The sequence below is a fragment of the Trachymyrmex cornetzi genome, unplaced genomic scaffold, assembly GCF_001594075.2.
Source record: "Trachymyrmex cornetzi isolate Tcor2-1 unplaced genomic scaffold, Tcor1.1 scaffold321, whole genome shotgun sequence".
Classification (NCBI taxonomy): domain Eukaryota; kingdom Metazoa; phylum Arthropoda; class Insecta; order Hymenoptera; family Formicidae; genus Trachymyrmex; species Trachymyrmex cornetzi.
The window spans coordinates 830,164-844,384 of NW_017297908.1; the positions used below are offsets into that span (position 1 = coordinate 830,164).

Here is a 14,221-nt window from a genome sequence, read left to right on the forward strand (position 1 = left end):
TATTTACTTGTTTATAACAATTAGTTGCAAAATTAATTTTGGGCTAATATACCGAATAGAGAAGGCAGCTCCGATGACCTTGACCTTGATATATGTTGTTGAGAGTGGTGTAAATCAAAACATGTTCCAAGTAGGACCTATTTAATTTAAATAAATACGGTAAATAGAGGATCCTAAAGTGAAGTCCGAACTCCGATGAGATCGCTATTTTACCAAAAAATACGACACATCGATATATTTTTACATACTATTACATCAATATCGTAGTCATACATACGTACAAATTTTCTAACTAATCTGTCGTATTAAGTACCTAAACTTAATTCTAATTATAAGTACTCAACACTGATTGTTCATGTAATCTCTAGTCCAAACCAAGATTGTTTTATACGTACGAAGTATAAAACATATATAAAGCATAAAGTTTTTGACATAAAGTCAACCGATTTGAACTACATTATCGTTTATACTTTAATTATGGAAAAGGATTTTTTAATCTGTAAAGGCAGTTAGAAAAATGCGCTTGTTTGAAAAAATTGATAAACCAGATTTACTTTAGGATCCCTTTAAAAAGATCTATTCACTGATAACATCTTGGGTCACCTCGCCAAAATCAGGTTAAGGTTAAATCAATTTTTTTTAATGGAATGCCCAATTTTTGATGCCATAATCGAATAGCTGGTACCAAAAGCTTTTCAAAACATTGTAATAAAGCCATTTTTCATTAAGTATTTTTCGAGTTATAAGGCTTGAAAATTACAGTATCGCCAGCATTAGCATTACGCAAAGTCCGACTGATGGTAAAATCTCTTGAATGCTGTTCGTGATCATGTTCTGGACCCCTATTCTGTAACTGTTTTACACGCCTACCGACAGTTGTCGGTGTCGTTGCGCAACTTTTTCACCATGTAAGATATCTGCGCAACGACACCGATACGTTAGTAGGCGTGTAAAACAGTTACAGAATAGCGCCCCTGGATAACATTTGTCAAAACCAAAGCCATTGGAAGTTATACTTTTTATTTTCATTTTAACTTAAAAACGAATTTTTAGTGCAAAAATGAAAATAAGAGAAATAATCTCCAGTGGCTTTGTTCTTGACAAATATTATCCAGAATATTCAAGAGATATTTTAGCCGCCCGGTGGTACTGTAATTTTCAAGCCCTACTTATAATTAGAATAGTAATGAAAAATAACTATATTATAGTGTTTTGAAAAGCTTCTGACACCAGCCATTAGATTCTGCCATAAAAAATATGGTGTTCTATTTTTAAAAATCGATTTAATCTTAATCTGACTTTGGCGACGCCAAAATCCCATGATCAAACGGATGTAATCAGTAAATAGAACTTTTTAAACCCTACAATTTTTGTTTGAAACTTTTTTCCCAAAAATGCTTTGCTTTCGAAATATTCGACCGTTTCTAGACTTTTGATACACCCTGTATATGAAATATAATGTATTTTTAAATATATTCTCTAAAAATGTGTTCTTTAAAGATATTAAAATTAATTGTCACCTAACCTCGTCTCATTTTAGTCAATTTACCCCACACATACATTTAAAAAAAAAATTGTGTTCACAAACTTTGTCAGGATAATATTAATTGTAGCAAAAAAAATTTTCTAAGATATGTAATTTTTTGTAAATACAGGGATATCGCGATTAATAATGCCAAAAACTTGTCAGACAATAAAATAGGTGATAAGAAAAATTTACGCACTAACTAAATTTTCTTAAAAGTCATTATAAATAATATATACAATGCCATGCTTCTGATGCAAATTATTTTACACAACAAATTAATATTATATTAGCAATCTACGTACTTTAAAAGAAAAAGATTTTTCTGCCATGTTCTGTTTGAGTTATGAGCATTTTGACAATCAACCCCGTACGACAACTAGCCTTGGTTTCCCCTATACTATGCCAAATAAAACGCATAACGCTCGAGTCTGATTTAATCATAATTACATAAATGTAATGCAAGTTACCGCGATTGTGGCATACAAACTGCCGCGGGAGTGTGAGAGAGAAGAAATTCCTTTGTCGCCTCTCTCTTATCGATCCCGAACATATCTCAATGGATATTTTATCTCAGCACGCAAGCATCTCATTCCATAATGTTAACATTATTTGTAGTAGTCTTTTTCAATTTTTCTTCTTTCTTTTTTTTTATTTGCAGAAATATTCTCGAAATCCTCTTTGAGTTAGCTCTGCGGGTTCACGCAAGTTTCCACAGTTATTATTGCGAGAAAAAGAATTTAGATTGAGAAAATTGCCATGATTCTTAGACGTGAATAAATAGAAATATGACACACCCAGAGGAATTATATCAATTATGCTTTAAGCACTTGATTGATTTATAATAAGAGTTTCAACGTTCCATCTTGATGTCTCTATTACTGTATCGTTCGATTATCTTCGTTAACGTTCCCCCAAAAATAATTATGAGGAGAAAGTAAACCGAAGAATTCCTTGCTGTATAAAAAGTACCAGCTAGCCCGAAATTAGCACTGATACACGATATTAACATTTCATATTCTCGATCGTTATAACTTGAGCCGGCAGATTCACCTTTGACGTTCTTACTTCACTGCAACTTCCTACCACGAGCGAAATTCGAAATAATCACATCGCGAATTCATTTACGTGCTAATAAAGCGGTCGTATTACAACACCATATTCGTTTATAATGAAATAGACTGTGTCATGGGACCTATCGTAGGGCAACAATGCACCGCAATTAAAAATATGCATTTACAGAGAAGTCTCCCCTTGTTACCACACAATTTCATAAAAGCAATGCGACACAAAGGAACTTTAAACGAAACATTTTTTTGCGTAATTATACAGAACAAAAATTTTAATAAAGCAATATCGGAGTCATACGTTAAATCGGAGTCATACATTAAATCAGGATATCAATTAAGAATTACCTTATAGAGTATTTATATAATAAAATAGGGGGCAAAAATAAACTTAAAAAGTAGTTAATTTCCGATTCATTAAAAGAAAAAATTCTTTCTTCTAAATTCTTATTGTTACATGCATGAATATGTAAAATTTCTATCACATCAAAGAGTCAAATACCCTTTGCGAGTTTGGCTCATTAGCGTAATTATAACGACGATGATTGTGGCATGACTCTTGAATAATACGTGTTAGTGCTGGTAAATGGTGGACGCAAAGTGGAACATTTTTTTAATTGCCAAACAGTCGTGCGATAGTCCAAATTAATGCTTTTCGTTGGAACTGGACCAACACGGCTCGTGAATAGCAATTAAAATCGTCCTGTCATAGAATATGACAAGCGGAGACAAATGATACGAGAGAAAAAAAGGAATAATGCACAAACGAAAAATATTTTTTTTTTGGCGGTAACTATTACAAAGACAAATTAATAGCACCGAGGGCTGTACATAACGCCAGGTAGAAGTATCCTTTTACTCATTTTTTTAATGTACGCTTCCCCCCTTCCGGCCATTCTCTTTCCTGGTCTTTTAACTAAACGTATATTTTTACTACATTTAGTCGGTTGACACACCACCATATTTTACTACTTGCCGTGTCCGGTTTGCCGGAATAATTCGCGTGCGGTTTTGCTGCATGACAAATGTTTCATTAACCGCTGTCATTTCTCATAATGTCATCTAGTGATAACTGTAGGAACAATCGCCCGTGGGAGTGAGGTACATACTCGAGCGTTTTTGTGACGTCCGTACTTATTCCAATATGAAAAGTGGAATCTGCTACGAAGATTGCTAACTTTTAAACATTAACGTTTCTCATACCTTGAATATAACTGTATTTTTACTTTATTCATTTTCAAGTATTTCAAGCTCAATTGCTCTGTTCTTAACACATTTATTTATAACATCATTATTAGCAACATTTCAACATTTTTAATAAATAGATCTTTTTGCCATGTCGAAAAATAGTCCGGTTTCTTTATTAATTAATAATACACATAGAATTATAATTTATAAGAATTATTATTTTAAATTATTTTTATTATAATGTAATCGTAGCAACATTATATTATACATTCGATGCATGTTTCGTTTCAAATAAATAAGTAATTGCTCGTTAACTTGCTCTCTAAGATACTTTAGTGCTAGCTCTCCATAAAACTATTAAACCCGACTAATTGCAAAGGGCAATTCATAGTATGATGCTCACAGAACAGCGGATCTTCGTGCCAAGTACCATTATTAATATACGACCTGAAAGCAACGGCGATTAACACACTAATATGTAACTGGTATTAATATTCCGGTACTCACTCTGCGAGCAATTTCAATATCTTCCCTATAACACCATCCTTCCGCTTCGTGTATTGCAGGCCCTGACAGATATTCTTTAGTAAGCAAGAACGGCCATCGAAACCATGGCTGAAACATTTGCCAAATTGATAAATTTAATGAGTACAAATAAAATTATTATAGGGGATAAAAAACTTTAAATTAAAATTAATAAATCGTATCATCAATATATGTAATACCAAGACAAACGTTATTTCTTTTACATTTCTTAATATTTAAAAATAATAATTTAATGAATTAATAAGAAGTTTAATAATTGTCATAAAATCGTTTAAATAAAAAATAAAATAATTAAGAAATTATAATTACATAGGAGTTTAACTTATTGCTATTAGCAATATTATAAAGAATATTATTGAAAATAGTAGCGGAGTTGCATTTATTCCAACATCCTTAATTATCTTAATTATCTGTATTGCTCAAAAGTTACGTTAAATAAATCTGCATGCATAAATCGATTTCAATTAAAAAAAAACTGAAAACCGTAGTTCACAAAACTGCGGTCAAAAATTGTAGAAATTGGCGTGCCGGCGATATTGCATCGCTCGCTACTCGATCTCAGTGATAGTGAAAGACTTCGGTCAGCCAGCCAGAAATCCACCCGCATCATTTTAGTTCCAGCAGCCCGACCGACTCTAAACTATCCCCTTGCCATCTTCTACATTTACTCCCCGACATTCCGCCGCCGTGTTTCCAGTCTCCTCGCGATCGTTGCCGTTTTTGCATTATGCAGCGCAACTATTGCAGTATTTATTACCTTTCGTACACGAGTTCGGCGCATTTATGGACATCTGGGACAGACCGGACGTTCCGAAGCTCACCGGTGGTCGGCAGTTCCCATACCATCTTAAAGCCTGACGCTTGCGCGAAAATCGTCGTGTAAGGTAAAGAGTTTATCTTGTAGTTTAGGCGATACTGAAAGATTATTTATTTACCATTAATTCCAAAATTAATTTAGCTTCAAACAAACAAATTTAATGCTCTCTCGTGTGAAATTCTTGTTACACTAAAGACACAAGCAAATCCTGAACTGATGCATTCGACAATATATATGTAAAAAAGAGGTAAAAGAGATAATCAAATATAATTTGAAACTATTTAATTAATCCTTAAACGTTACAACATACTGCGGTATAGCATACCTATACAATCAATCAATTCGATTGCTTATAATTTTCATAAAAATGAACATATTGTAAAAAAAACTTTTTTTCAATCAAATACTCGTCATTAAGGGACACAATAATCCCAAGCAATGTATTAGCGTTTTTAATAATAAAAAGGATATAAATAATAAAAACGCATTGGAAAAATATTGAAAACAGAAAATCAGATAGATATGCCATACTGAAAAGACATTTGAGGGTTGACATAGCTATTTGAATGCTCCTAATCGCAATCTAGATTTTGATTTCGGTATTTCAGCTGTTCAATTACACGTAAGCGTGAGCAAAATAATTTTAGATGGCTTCTGCATTCCGCGTGTGCAAAGGGAATCCTTCTTCGAAAACAAAATTGTGGAGGGAGGAACGCTAAGTCGGGTGGGATCTCACGTGAAATTTTACCTACAACTTTCCCGGAATCCAAAATCATAAGTTCGTATCAAAGGATCGTGAGCTTGTATGAAATCGCCGTAATCTTCATGAGGGAACTTTGTGAATTTCCGATCAGCCGTTCAATTCCCCCATGGTAGAAGACGGAATCGGACGATTCTCGTTTTATCCGAATTACTGTTGCGAATTATTCCGTTATCTACGTGGAAACAGGTTCAGGCGTTACTGTGACTTTCTTGTGCTACGTAAGAATGTGTTATTTTCCACCCTTCGCTGCGAGGATTTCTTCTTCGTGATTCGATCTTTATGTTCGCTCATAAATAACGAGACACTTATCGTAAAACTGCGTTTCCATGCCACGATTTTCTCGAGTTATTCCCTCATTATCCGGGCAAGCAACATTGTAAGAATCTTCCGCGCCACTCGTCGATCTTTCATAAACAAAGTTCTTGGACAGCAATTTGCACACACTCGTAGATATTGTTTGACTTGAAATATTTGAAAGGTTGTTAGAAATTTAATAAGTTTTATCATAAGACAATGTCACACCATGTGACGATTTTTTAATCTTGTTGTTATTCTTTTAACCCTCCGTTTGCAATTAAGTTTTTTTTGACATAAGTGAAATTCTACTTTTTCTTATCCTCGTTTTGTTCGAATCTCAATTTTTATTAAATAAAGATTTTAACGTTTAAGTTAAAAAACTATTTGGTAATATAATAAAAATGTGTGAAAAGTAACCTTGAATTTTATTTGAAAACCTAAAGCAACTTGAGCTGGGCAAAAAAGATTGCACAGGCGGAAGATTAATGAGTACTTACAATTAGAATTAATATTTTAAATATAATTTCGCAAAACACACACACACACAATTGAAACTAATAAATTTAAAAAAAAATTTTAAATATACAGATAACAAAACATTAATCTTATACATTTGTTTGACTGCAATTGTCTGTACTTAATGCTCGATTATTTACTAATGCATTCCTCTCGTGTCTAAATTGCAGCGTTAGATTTCTGATGTTTTTTTTTTGCAAGAAATCGCCACGGATAAAATGGCGAGGCAGAAACCTACCGGTTCCGCAATGCCTATTAACCGTGCGAATCGCCTGAGTATTGCTCTCAGTGTAAATGCGACAGAAGGATGGTGTCGTCTGGATCTGGCAAGCCGTTTGTCAGTGTCCCGCCACCTTACCGTGTTGTAGCCGTCCCTGTTTCTTAGCAGCCGAAAATACGATAAGGCAATCGGATTTATGCGCAGCTCGCCAGACCGCCAAGACGAAGTATGTATGTGCACTGGATCGTTGCATGCTGCATAATTTTCCGGCTGCGTTCAAAACGTAGTGCAAAATGCTTGTGGGGAGGCAGATAAAAACGTTCTTAACAGAACGTAATTTTGCGCGTTCCTCTGTTCGTCGGAATTTTCAAAGATAAATCTTCCAGTGGTTGTAGAAAGCGTGGAACGTTGATGCATAAAAATAACAGTGTAAATCTGCATTTCAATTATATCGAATCAGTTCGTAAATATACGCGTTCAAAATATCGATAAATTTACTATAAACTTTATTACAATAAACTTTGATACAGACTTATTAATAAATGTATGTATTTTTAGATAAATCTAAACTAATTATTATTATAATTAGATAAATTTAAATCAATGAATTTCAGCAATCTTTTTATAATAATAATATGAGAGATCGTTTCATACAATATTTCTTTCCTAAAGCACCATTATTCCAAAATAATTAATTGTAACGTTTACGTATAACGAAGCGTCGATTAAAATAATCTATTAAATATGTATGTTCCTATGTACAGTAATATATGTAGACGGGATATAACGAGACAACGTTGATTCATGCATATTGATTCTAAGCTCTGTTCTCGTCCTGTATGTCGGATAATGTACATGGTAAACACGGCGCGTATCACATCGATACTGCGGTGTACTTCGTTGTATGCAAGTGCACTGGATCATTACAAGTTGCATAATTTTTCTGCTGTACAAGCTAACTTAAATGCTAAGATTTTAGAGACACATCCGCTTTTTTTTTAGAATAAGGTCTTTATCAATATACCACAAGAGCATAATGTGTACCTATGTTTAGAAATAAAAATGTTTTAAACAGAATATTTTAAGTCAGCAAATTAACGTAAATATGCAACATATATTTTAATAAATTGCAATCTTACAGAAATTAATAATAATCTGTAATATCTGCAATTTTAATTATCTAATTAATTATGTTGATATATGTATACAATTCAAGCGAATTGCATATGTCTCAATCCTGTTTCTTGAAAACTACATTTATTGGCAATTATTGATCCTGATATAATTTACACAATTTCACAATTATTGATTCCAATATAACTTTGTAATTTATGCAATTTGCATAATGTATAAATATAGGCATTAAATTAAAACTAATTTAAATTCGAAATTAGTCTTAAATTACATAAGCATCGAATTAAATTCAATTTGAATTGGAAATTACCGTTTAATTAATTTCATAAAAAAGCGTTATGACTGACTCATCTCTTTTAATTTAATGCTAATGTTGAGCATAAAGTCATCAGGTTGCCAGATCCAGCTGCTTCGCAATAATGCAGTTTTCTCCGAATAACTAACCAACTATAACGCATCGGTCCTAACACGACACTCCGAATATACCAAAAATTGATGCAACTCTGTGTGTTAAGGCATTTGTGGCACCTGGTGTACGTACTTACGTCGCGAAGCGTATAGCTTCATCCCGTATTAATACTTCGCGCTACATCGTGTTTCAAAATATGCCCGCCATCCGCGACTTCGTGCCTTTTAAAGCGAAAATACGGGCAGCTCCGATCGGTTTACATTAGAGCCGGTCTCGTGTAGGTATGGCGCATAAATTTACCTTCTCTCGCGTTGCAGCGGCGCGACGGAGGCTACATAAACAGTGCCATCTATGCGCCGTATGGGGATGATACGAGGATGTTATACAACATTGATTTTTATGGTTTTTTACGATTCGCCCGATGGTAGATCCATTTGTCATTGACGCGCGTACATCTCTTTACTATTCGAAATTGCGAGTAATGCTTTTTCTTATGAATGTATTGACATATATATGATTTCCTTCTATTTTACATATCCTGTATTCCATTTAGCCTGAGATAGGCTTAATTCATACTTTTGTATAGTGAATGACATTTAAAGTGTACTAAATGTAACAACACATCAAAATGAGAAAATGAAACGCAATAGATAGTGTAATGAGAGACGCAGAAATTGGAAAGGGAATTTTACATCGATAACAAGTAGAAATTTGTAGAGATAAAAAATCGAAAATGAGCAAAACCTCCGACAGCAGCATACTTGACGCGCCTGTATTGTTTATAATCGTAATTTAAAATAAAAATTGCTAAGACAGTCATTCGCACCCTGACTTGTCAATAGTACATAGATATCAATGACAATTAAAATTAATTACGATTTATTAAAATTTTAAACGTTTCGATAAAATTATTGTTATTGTAATTCATTCTAATTCATTCTTATGAAAGGATATTAGCACACATAGTAATATAATTTCGAAACACGTTACAAGAAATACATCAATTTCATATAAATTGATCATTTCGACAAGTGGATAAATAAGTACATTCGCCAGTACGTTCTTCGAATAAAGTGTGCTGTCCCTGGCGAAATAATTTCTTTGCTATTTGTATGCATTTCTTTGTAATTTTATTTCCATTTGTATTCAATTTCTCTCAAAATATGTTTCGCATAGAAAATGCAAGGAAATTTCTTTACAAATTACTCTACAGTTTCTTTGCGAATTTTCTGTTACTTACTGTGAAAATTTGTCTTTAATTTCTTCTTAGTTTCTTTGCAGATTGGTCTTGCAAAGAAAATGCAGAAAAATATCTCTTCTAATTTCTCTACAACGTTGTTTAAAATTTGTCTGCCTTTTCTTTGCAATTTTGTCTGTAGTTCCTCGTTAATTTTTCTGATAACATGATTAACGGATAAACTTCTCTGCTATTGATCTCGATTTTTTCCACAAATCGCTCTTATAGAAAAATAGTATATAAATACCAGAGAAATTATTCCGCTAGGGATAGCACACTTTATTCGAAGGACGTACTGGCGAACATACTTATTTATCCACTTGTCGATATGATCTATTAACCTATCTACATTTTATTTATTTAGCTATTTGATATTTATTACCTACCCACATCTATCTACTCATCTATGTTATCTATTCATTTTCCCACACTTTTGGAACCTTTCCCGCATCTTTTTCGCATCTTTTCCACACATCTTCCGCAACTCCATTGCAATTTTTCTGCATCTTTTTCGTATTATTTCTGCACCACTTCCGTATTAAACTTCTTCGGCACTTTGTATTTCATCTCTGCAAGTTTCACTAATTTATATGTAATTTTCTTTGTTCAATTTGTATTCAATTTTTCTCAAAATATGTTTCATATAGAAAATGCGAGGAAATTTTTCTTCAAGTTACTCTACAATTTCTTTGCGAATTCTTTGTTATTTAATGTGAAAATTTGTCTTTAGTTTCTTTTCAGTTTCTTTGCAGATTGGTCTTGCAAAGAAAATGCAGAAATATATCTCTTCTAAATTCTTTACAATGTTGTTTAAAATTTGTCCGCCTTTTCTTTGCAATTTTGTCTGTAGTTCCTCGCTAATTTTTGTACAAATATAATTTACGAACAAACTTCTCTATTATTATTCTCAATTTTTTCCACAAACTGCTTTTACAGAGAAATAGCACAGAAATTATTCCGCCAGAGTAGGTAATAAATACCATATAGCTAAATAAATAATAGTAGATAGGTGAATAGATTATATCGACAAGTGGATAAATAAGTATGTTTCAGTACGTCCTTCGAATAAAGTGTGCTGTCCCTGGCGGAATATTTTCTCTACTATTTATATACTATTTCTCTGTAAAAGCGGTTTGTGGAAAAAATTGAGAGTGACAGCAGAGAAGTTTGCCCGTAAATCATATTAGCAGTACAATTAACAAGGAACCACAGACAAAATTGCAAAGAAAAGGTGGACAAATTTTAAAAAACATTGTAGAGAAATTAAAAGCGATATTTTTCTGCATTTTCTTTGCAACACCAATCTGCAAATAAACTGATCAGTTTCTGTAAATTATATATTACTTCCATCTTAAATTATGCAATTTTTACATATATAATTTATGTAATTTTATACACTAAAAAAAATGGTCCGGTTGAATTAAATAGTAATTCTGGTGGAAAATGGACGAATCAGAATTTTCTGGTTAAATCTATTAGAATTCTAGTTGAGATAACTAGAATTCTGATTAATATAATTATTCTGTTACAAATAAGAATTCTAGTAGATTTTACCAGAAATATTGTGTCAAACAGAATTCCGTTTATCTCAACTAGAATTCTAATAAATTTAACCAGAGAGAGAGAGAGAGAGAGAGAGAGAGAGAGAGAGAATTCAACCAAAAATTTTTTTCAGTGTATATTTTTTATAGTTGAACGAAGGTCTCATAACTCACTATTGTAAGTTTCTTCTTTTGTGTTAGCGACGTAGGTTTCGAGAACCATTCTCCTCTTCTTTTTATATTAACAAGAAATAAATTTCGCACCCATCTCACCTTTCAATACTTCGAATTCATCTGGGTATACGCAGTAGAAAGCATATTGAGACGCGAGAAGTTTTGAAAACTACTGCTTATATCTGAGGCTGTCAAAAATAAACTTATATTACAAGGTTCAACGGGCAACTTTAGTCTCAAAGGCATCATGTAGCAGGCATATAGCTTCAGATAGATAAGATATATGTATATCACGTTACGCGTTTGACGAAACTGGACGCAAAATCGTATAAATTACGAGAGGGTGTTTTCATAACATGCCGTATCGCGCGCACAGCTGTTTCGCGAAAAGCGAAAAAAGAGCATGGGCAGCCTTTTTCGGTATTTGAATATTGGAGTATCACGAAGCGACCGGTTCACGGCGAGGGAACGATTCCAAAATGATAGAAAAACCGAAATAGCCGGAACGAATTACTGGACGCGCGGCGGAATCCGTGTAAAAAAAAAATTCCACGAATTTCTCACGGATGGTGCATTCTCGCGTAATGAGAATGTAATTAATCGAGAATGGTACGTATATCTGTCGCCCAGATTTCGCCGCGCGTCAAGGATGCAAAATATTCCCGATGGCATTCTTCGCGATAAAATTCACTGACGATATTCGCGCAATATATATTTAACGGGGGTGATACTTTTGGGCAAAAACTCAGCATGTGTTCCGAACGCGTAGAAACATCCGTTCTACACATGGCAGAATTTCAATTTAGCGTAGAAGGCCAGAACAATCATTTGCGGAATGCTCTGTGTTCTCACAGATATTGCGATCTTCGCCTATCCTGCACCGACTTGTGCGCGTGTGTATTTAGCCTTTAATCCTTTAAAGCTAGCTGCTCTAATGTTTAAATGTAATCGGGGCATTTACGTGTTATTAAATCGCTTAATTGCCTTTAAACGGCCGCGGCATATAAATGATAATTGATTACGCTGTTTTGTATTCGGAGAGCTTCGATATTTGTCGCATTACTATTTAAAAATGTTCGACTCTTCTCAAGATAGATAACGTCTATCATAATTTTGACGGCGTTTCGCTCATAATTTTTTGTACTACAGTTTGCTCTGAAGTTGCCGTAACGTGGAAAATTGCTAAATCGATCGTGTTCCCGCCATCAAAATTTGATGAATCGTCAATTTAACGTTTGTTAACTTTTTTCGTACCGAACATTTTACGATGTAAACTGATTTCAGATAGTTTGTATAGCTGTAACATCAATGCAACGGCGCCTCTTTACAATTATTTTTATTTTAGTGAATTTTCATTTAATTTTCCACAAGATTATTCAATTATATCTTATATATAGCTTGTATTTAGAAAATCCATCTTACAAACTGTACAGATTCGTTTATATTTATTTGAAAGACAAATAAATGCTACTTACTAGATCTTCACATAAAAATTACGCAAAAAATAACTAAATTATCTGAATTAAATAATAATTAAAACCTCTTTTATTTTTTAAATAATTATTTCGCGATAAATTCAAAAATCACAAAATATATAATCGAACGATACTTTTAATCAGAGAATAGAAAATCGCAACGAAAATAACGGGGCCGAATAATTAACATTTCTATTTATTCAACGATAAAGAACGACTCCCTTTTGCCTTCAGCGCACGTAATAGGAATCTCATATGACACTTACGAAAAAGGTGCTGCCTTTAGGGAAAGCCAAAGCTCTGACTGGTCTTCCGGAATGCGTAGGTCCCGCTATTGCGAGGAGAATGAAATAGACACTGCACCAAAACCGCGGGCGCATAATTGTCGTTGTCGAGAAGAAAAATGCGGGACTAGGGCCAAAGGTTACTTAAGAGGACAAAGTTATCATGAGATCCGTTTCGAGTTTTGCGAAGAGGCAGAGAGGGAAAAAGAGAGAAAAGGACAGAGAGAGAGACAGAGAGGGGGGAGAGATGGGGGGGAGGAGAGAGAGAGAGAGAGAGAGGGAGGGAGGGAGGGAGGGAGGGAGAGAGACACGCTTTACGCCAGAATCCGCCAACACTTAGCTCGAACAACCACTACAATCATTCGTGCAACGTGAGCCAGGAGCTTCTCCGCGGGGGCTTCCCCTTCCTACCGTTTTCAACTTCCGCGCTTTCTCTCTCTCGTCCCGGTTGTTTCGTTGCCAATTATGAAGAGCGCGGTTAGCGTTAATTCCACGAGATACACTGGTCGTTTAATTCCGACCGAGCGTAACTGCGAAAGTTATTCCCGCTCCAAGTACCGACGAGTACGCCATGCTTTTACACGTCCCGAAAGCATCGATCAATTACCAGCATTTCCGCGAATACAGTGATACTTACTTAACTACTCGTTACGCAATGTTTGCTCTTCGAGTGACAAATTATCCGCTTAGCTCGTTGCTTTCATTACTTTTCTCATTGAAATCTCTATTTCAATATCGTCTCAAGTATCCTTGATGAATATACGATTACTTCCGCGATTATACCAGAAAGGCCGAGACAGAAAAGAGGAAAATGAAGCTCACCAAATATTTCTTCTTGTAAAAAATAAAATTCATCTTTCTAAAAGATAGAATTTCCTTTACTGCTTGTAGCATTAAATCCAAGCAATCATTAAGAATTATTATTTTTATCTTTTGTTGTTCAAAGTAATTGCGTCGGAAACTTAAGGGCCGATCGACTTTATGGTCGTTTTTACAGATCCAATGACACTTTCTTGAATCGATCTCGT

The 14,221-nt window shown here is 34.1% G+C and overlaps 1 protein-coding gene across 1 annotated transcript; it reads right to left on the minus strand.

The window, feature by feature from the left end:
* Nucleotides 1-4,118: 4,118 nt before the first annotated feature.
* LOC108762793 (uncharacterized) lies at nucleotides 4,119-13,307 on the minus strand. Its single transcript, XM_018509969.1, has 4 exons — nucleotides 13,176-13,307; nucleotides 5,084-5,241; nucleotides 4,288-4,395; nucleotides 4,119-4,227 (listed from the first exon to the last, which is right to left on the minus strand). Exons 1-4 carry the CDS (start codon nucleotides 13,287-13,289, stop codon nucleotides 4,119-4,121), a joined length of 489 nt encoding a protein of 162 aa, XP_018365471.1. The 5' UTR covers nucleotides 13,290-13,307.
* Between the last annotated feature and the right edge of the window lie 914 nt (nucleotides 13,308-14,221).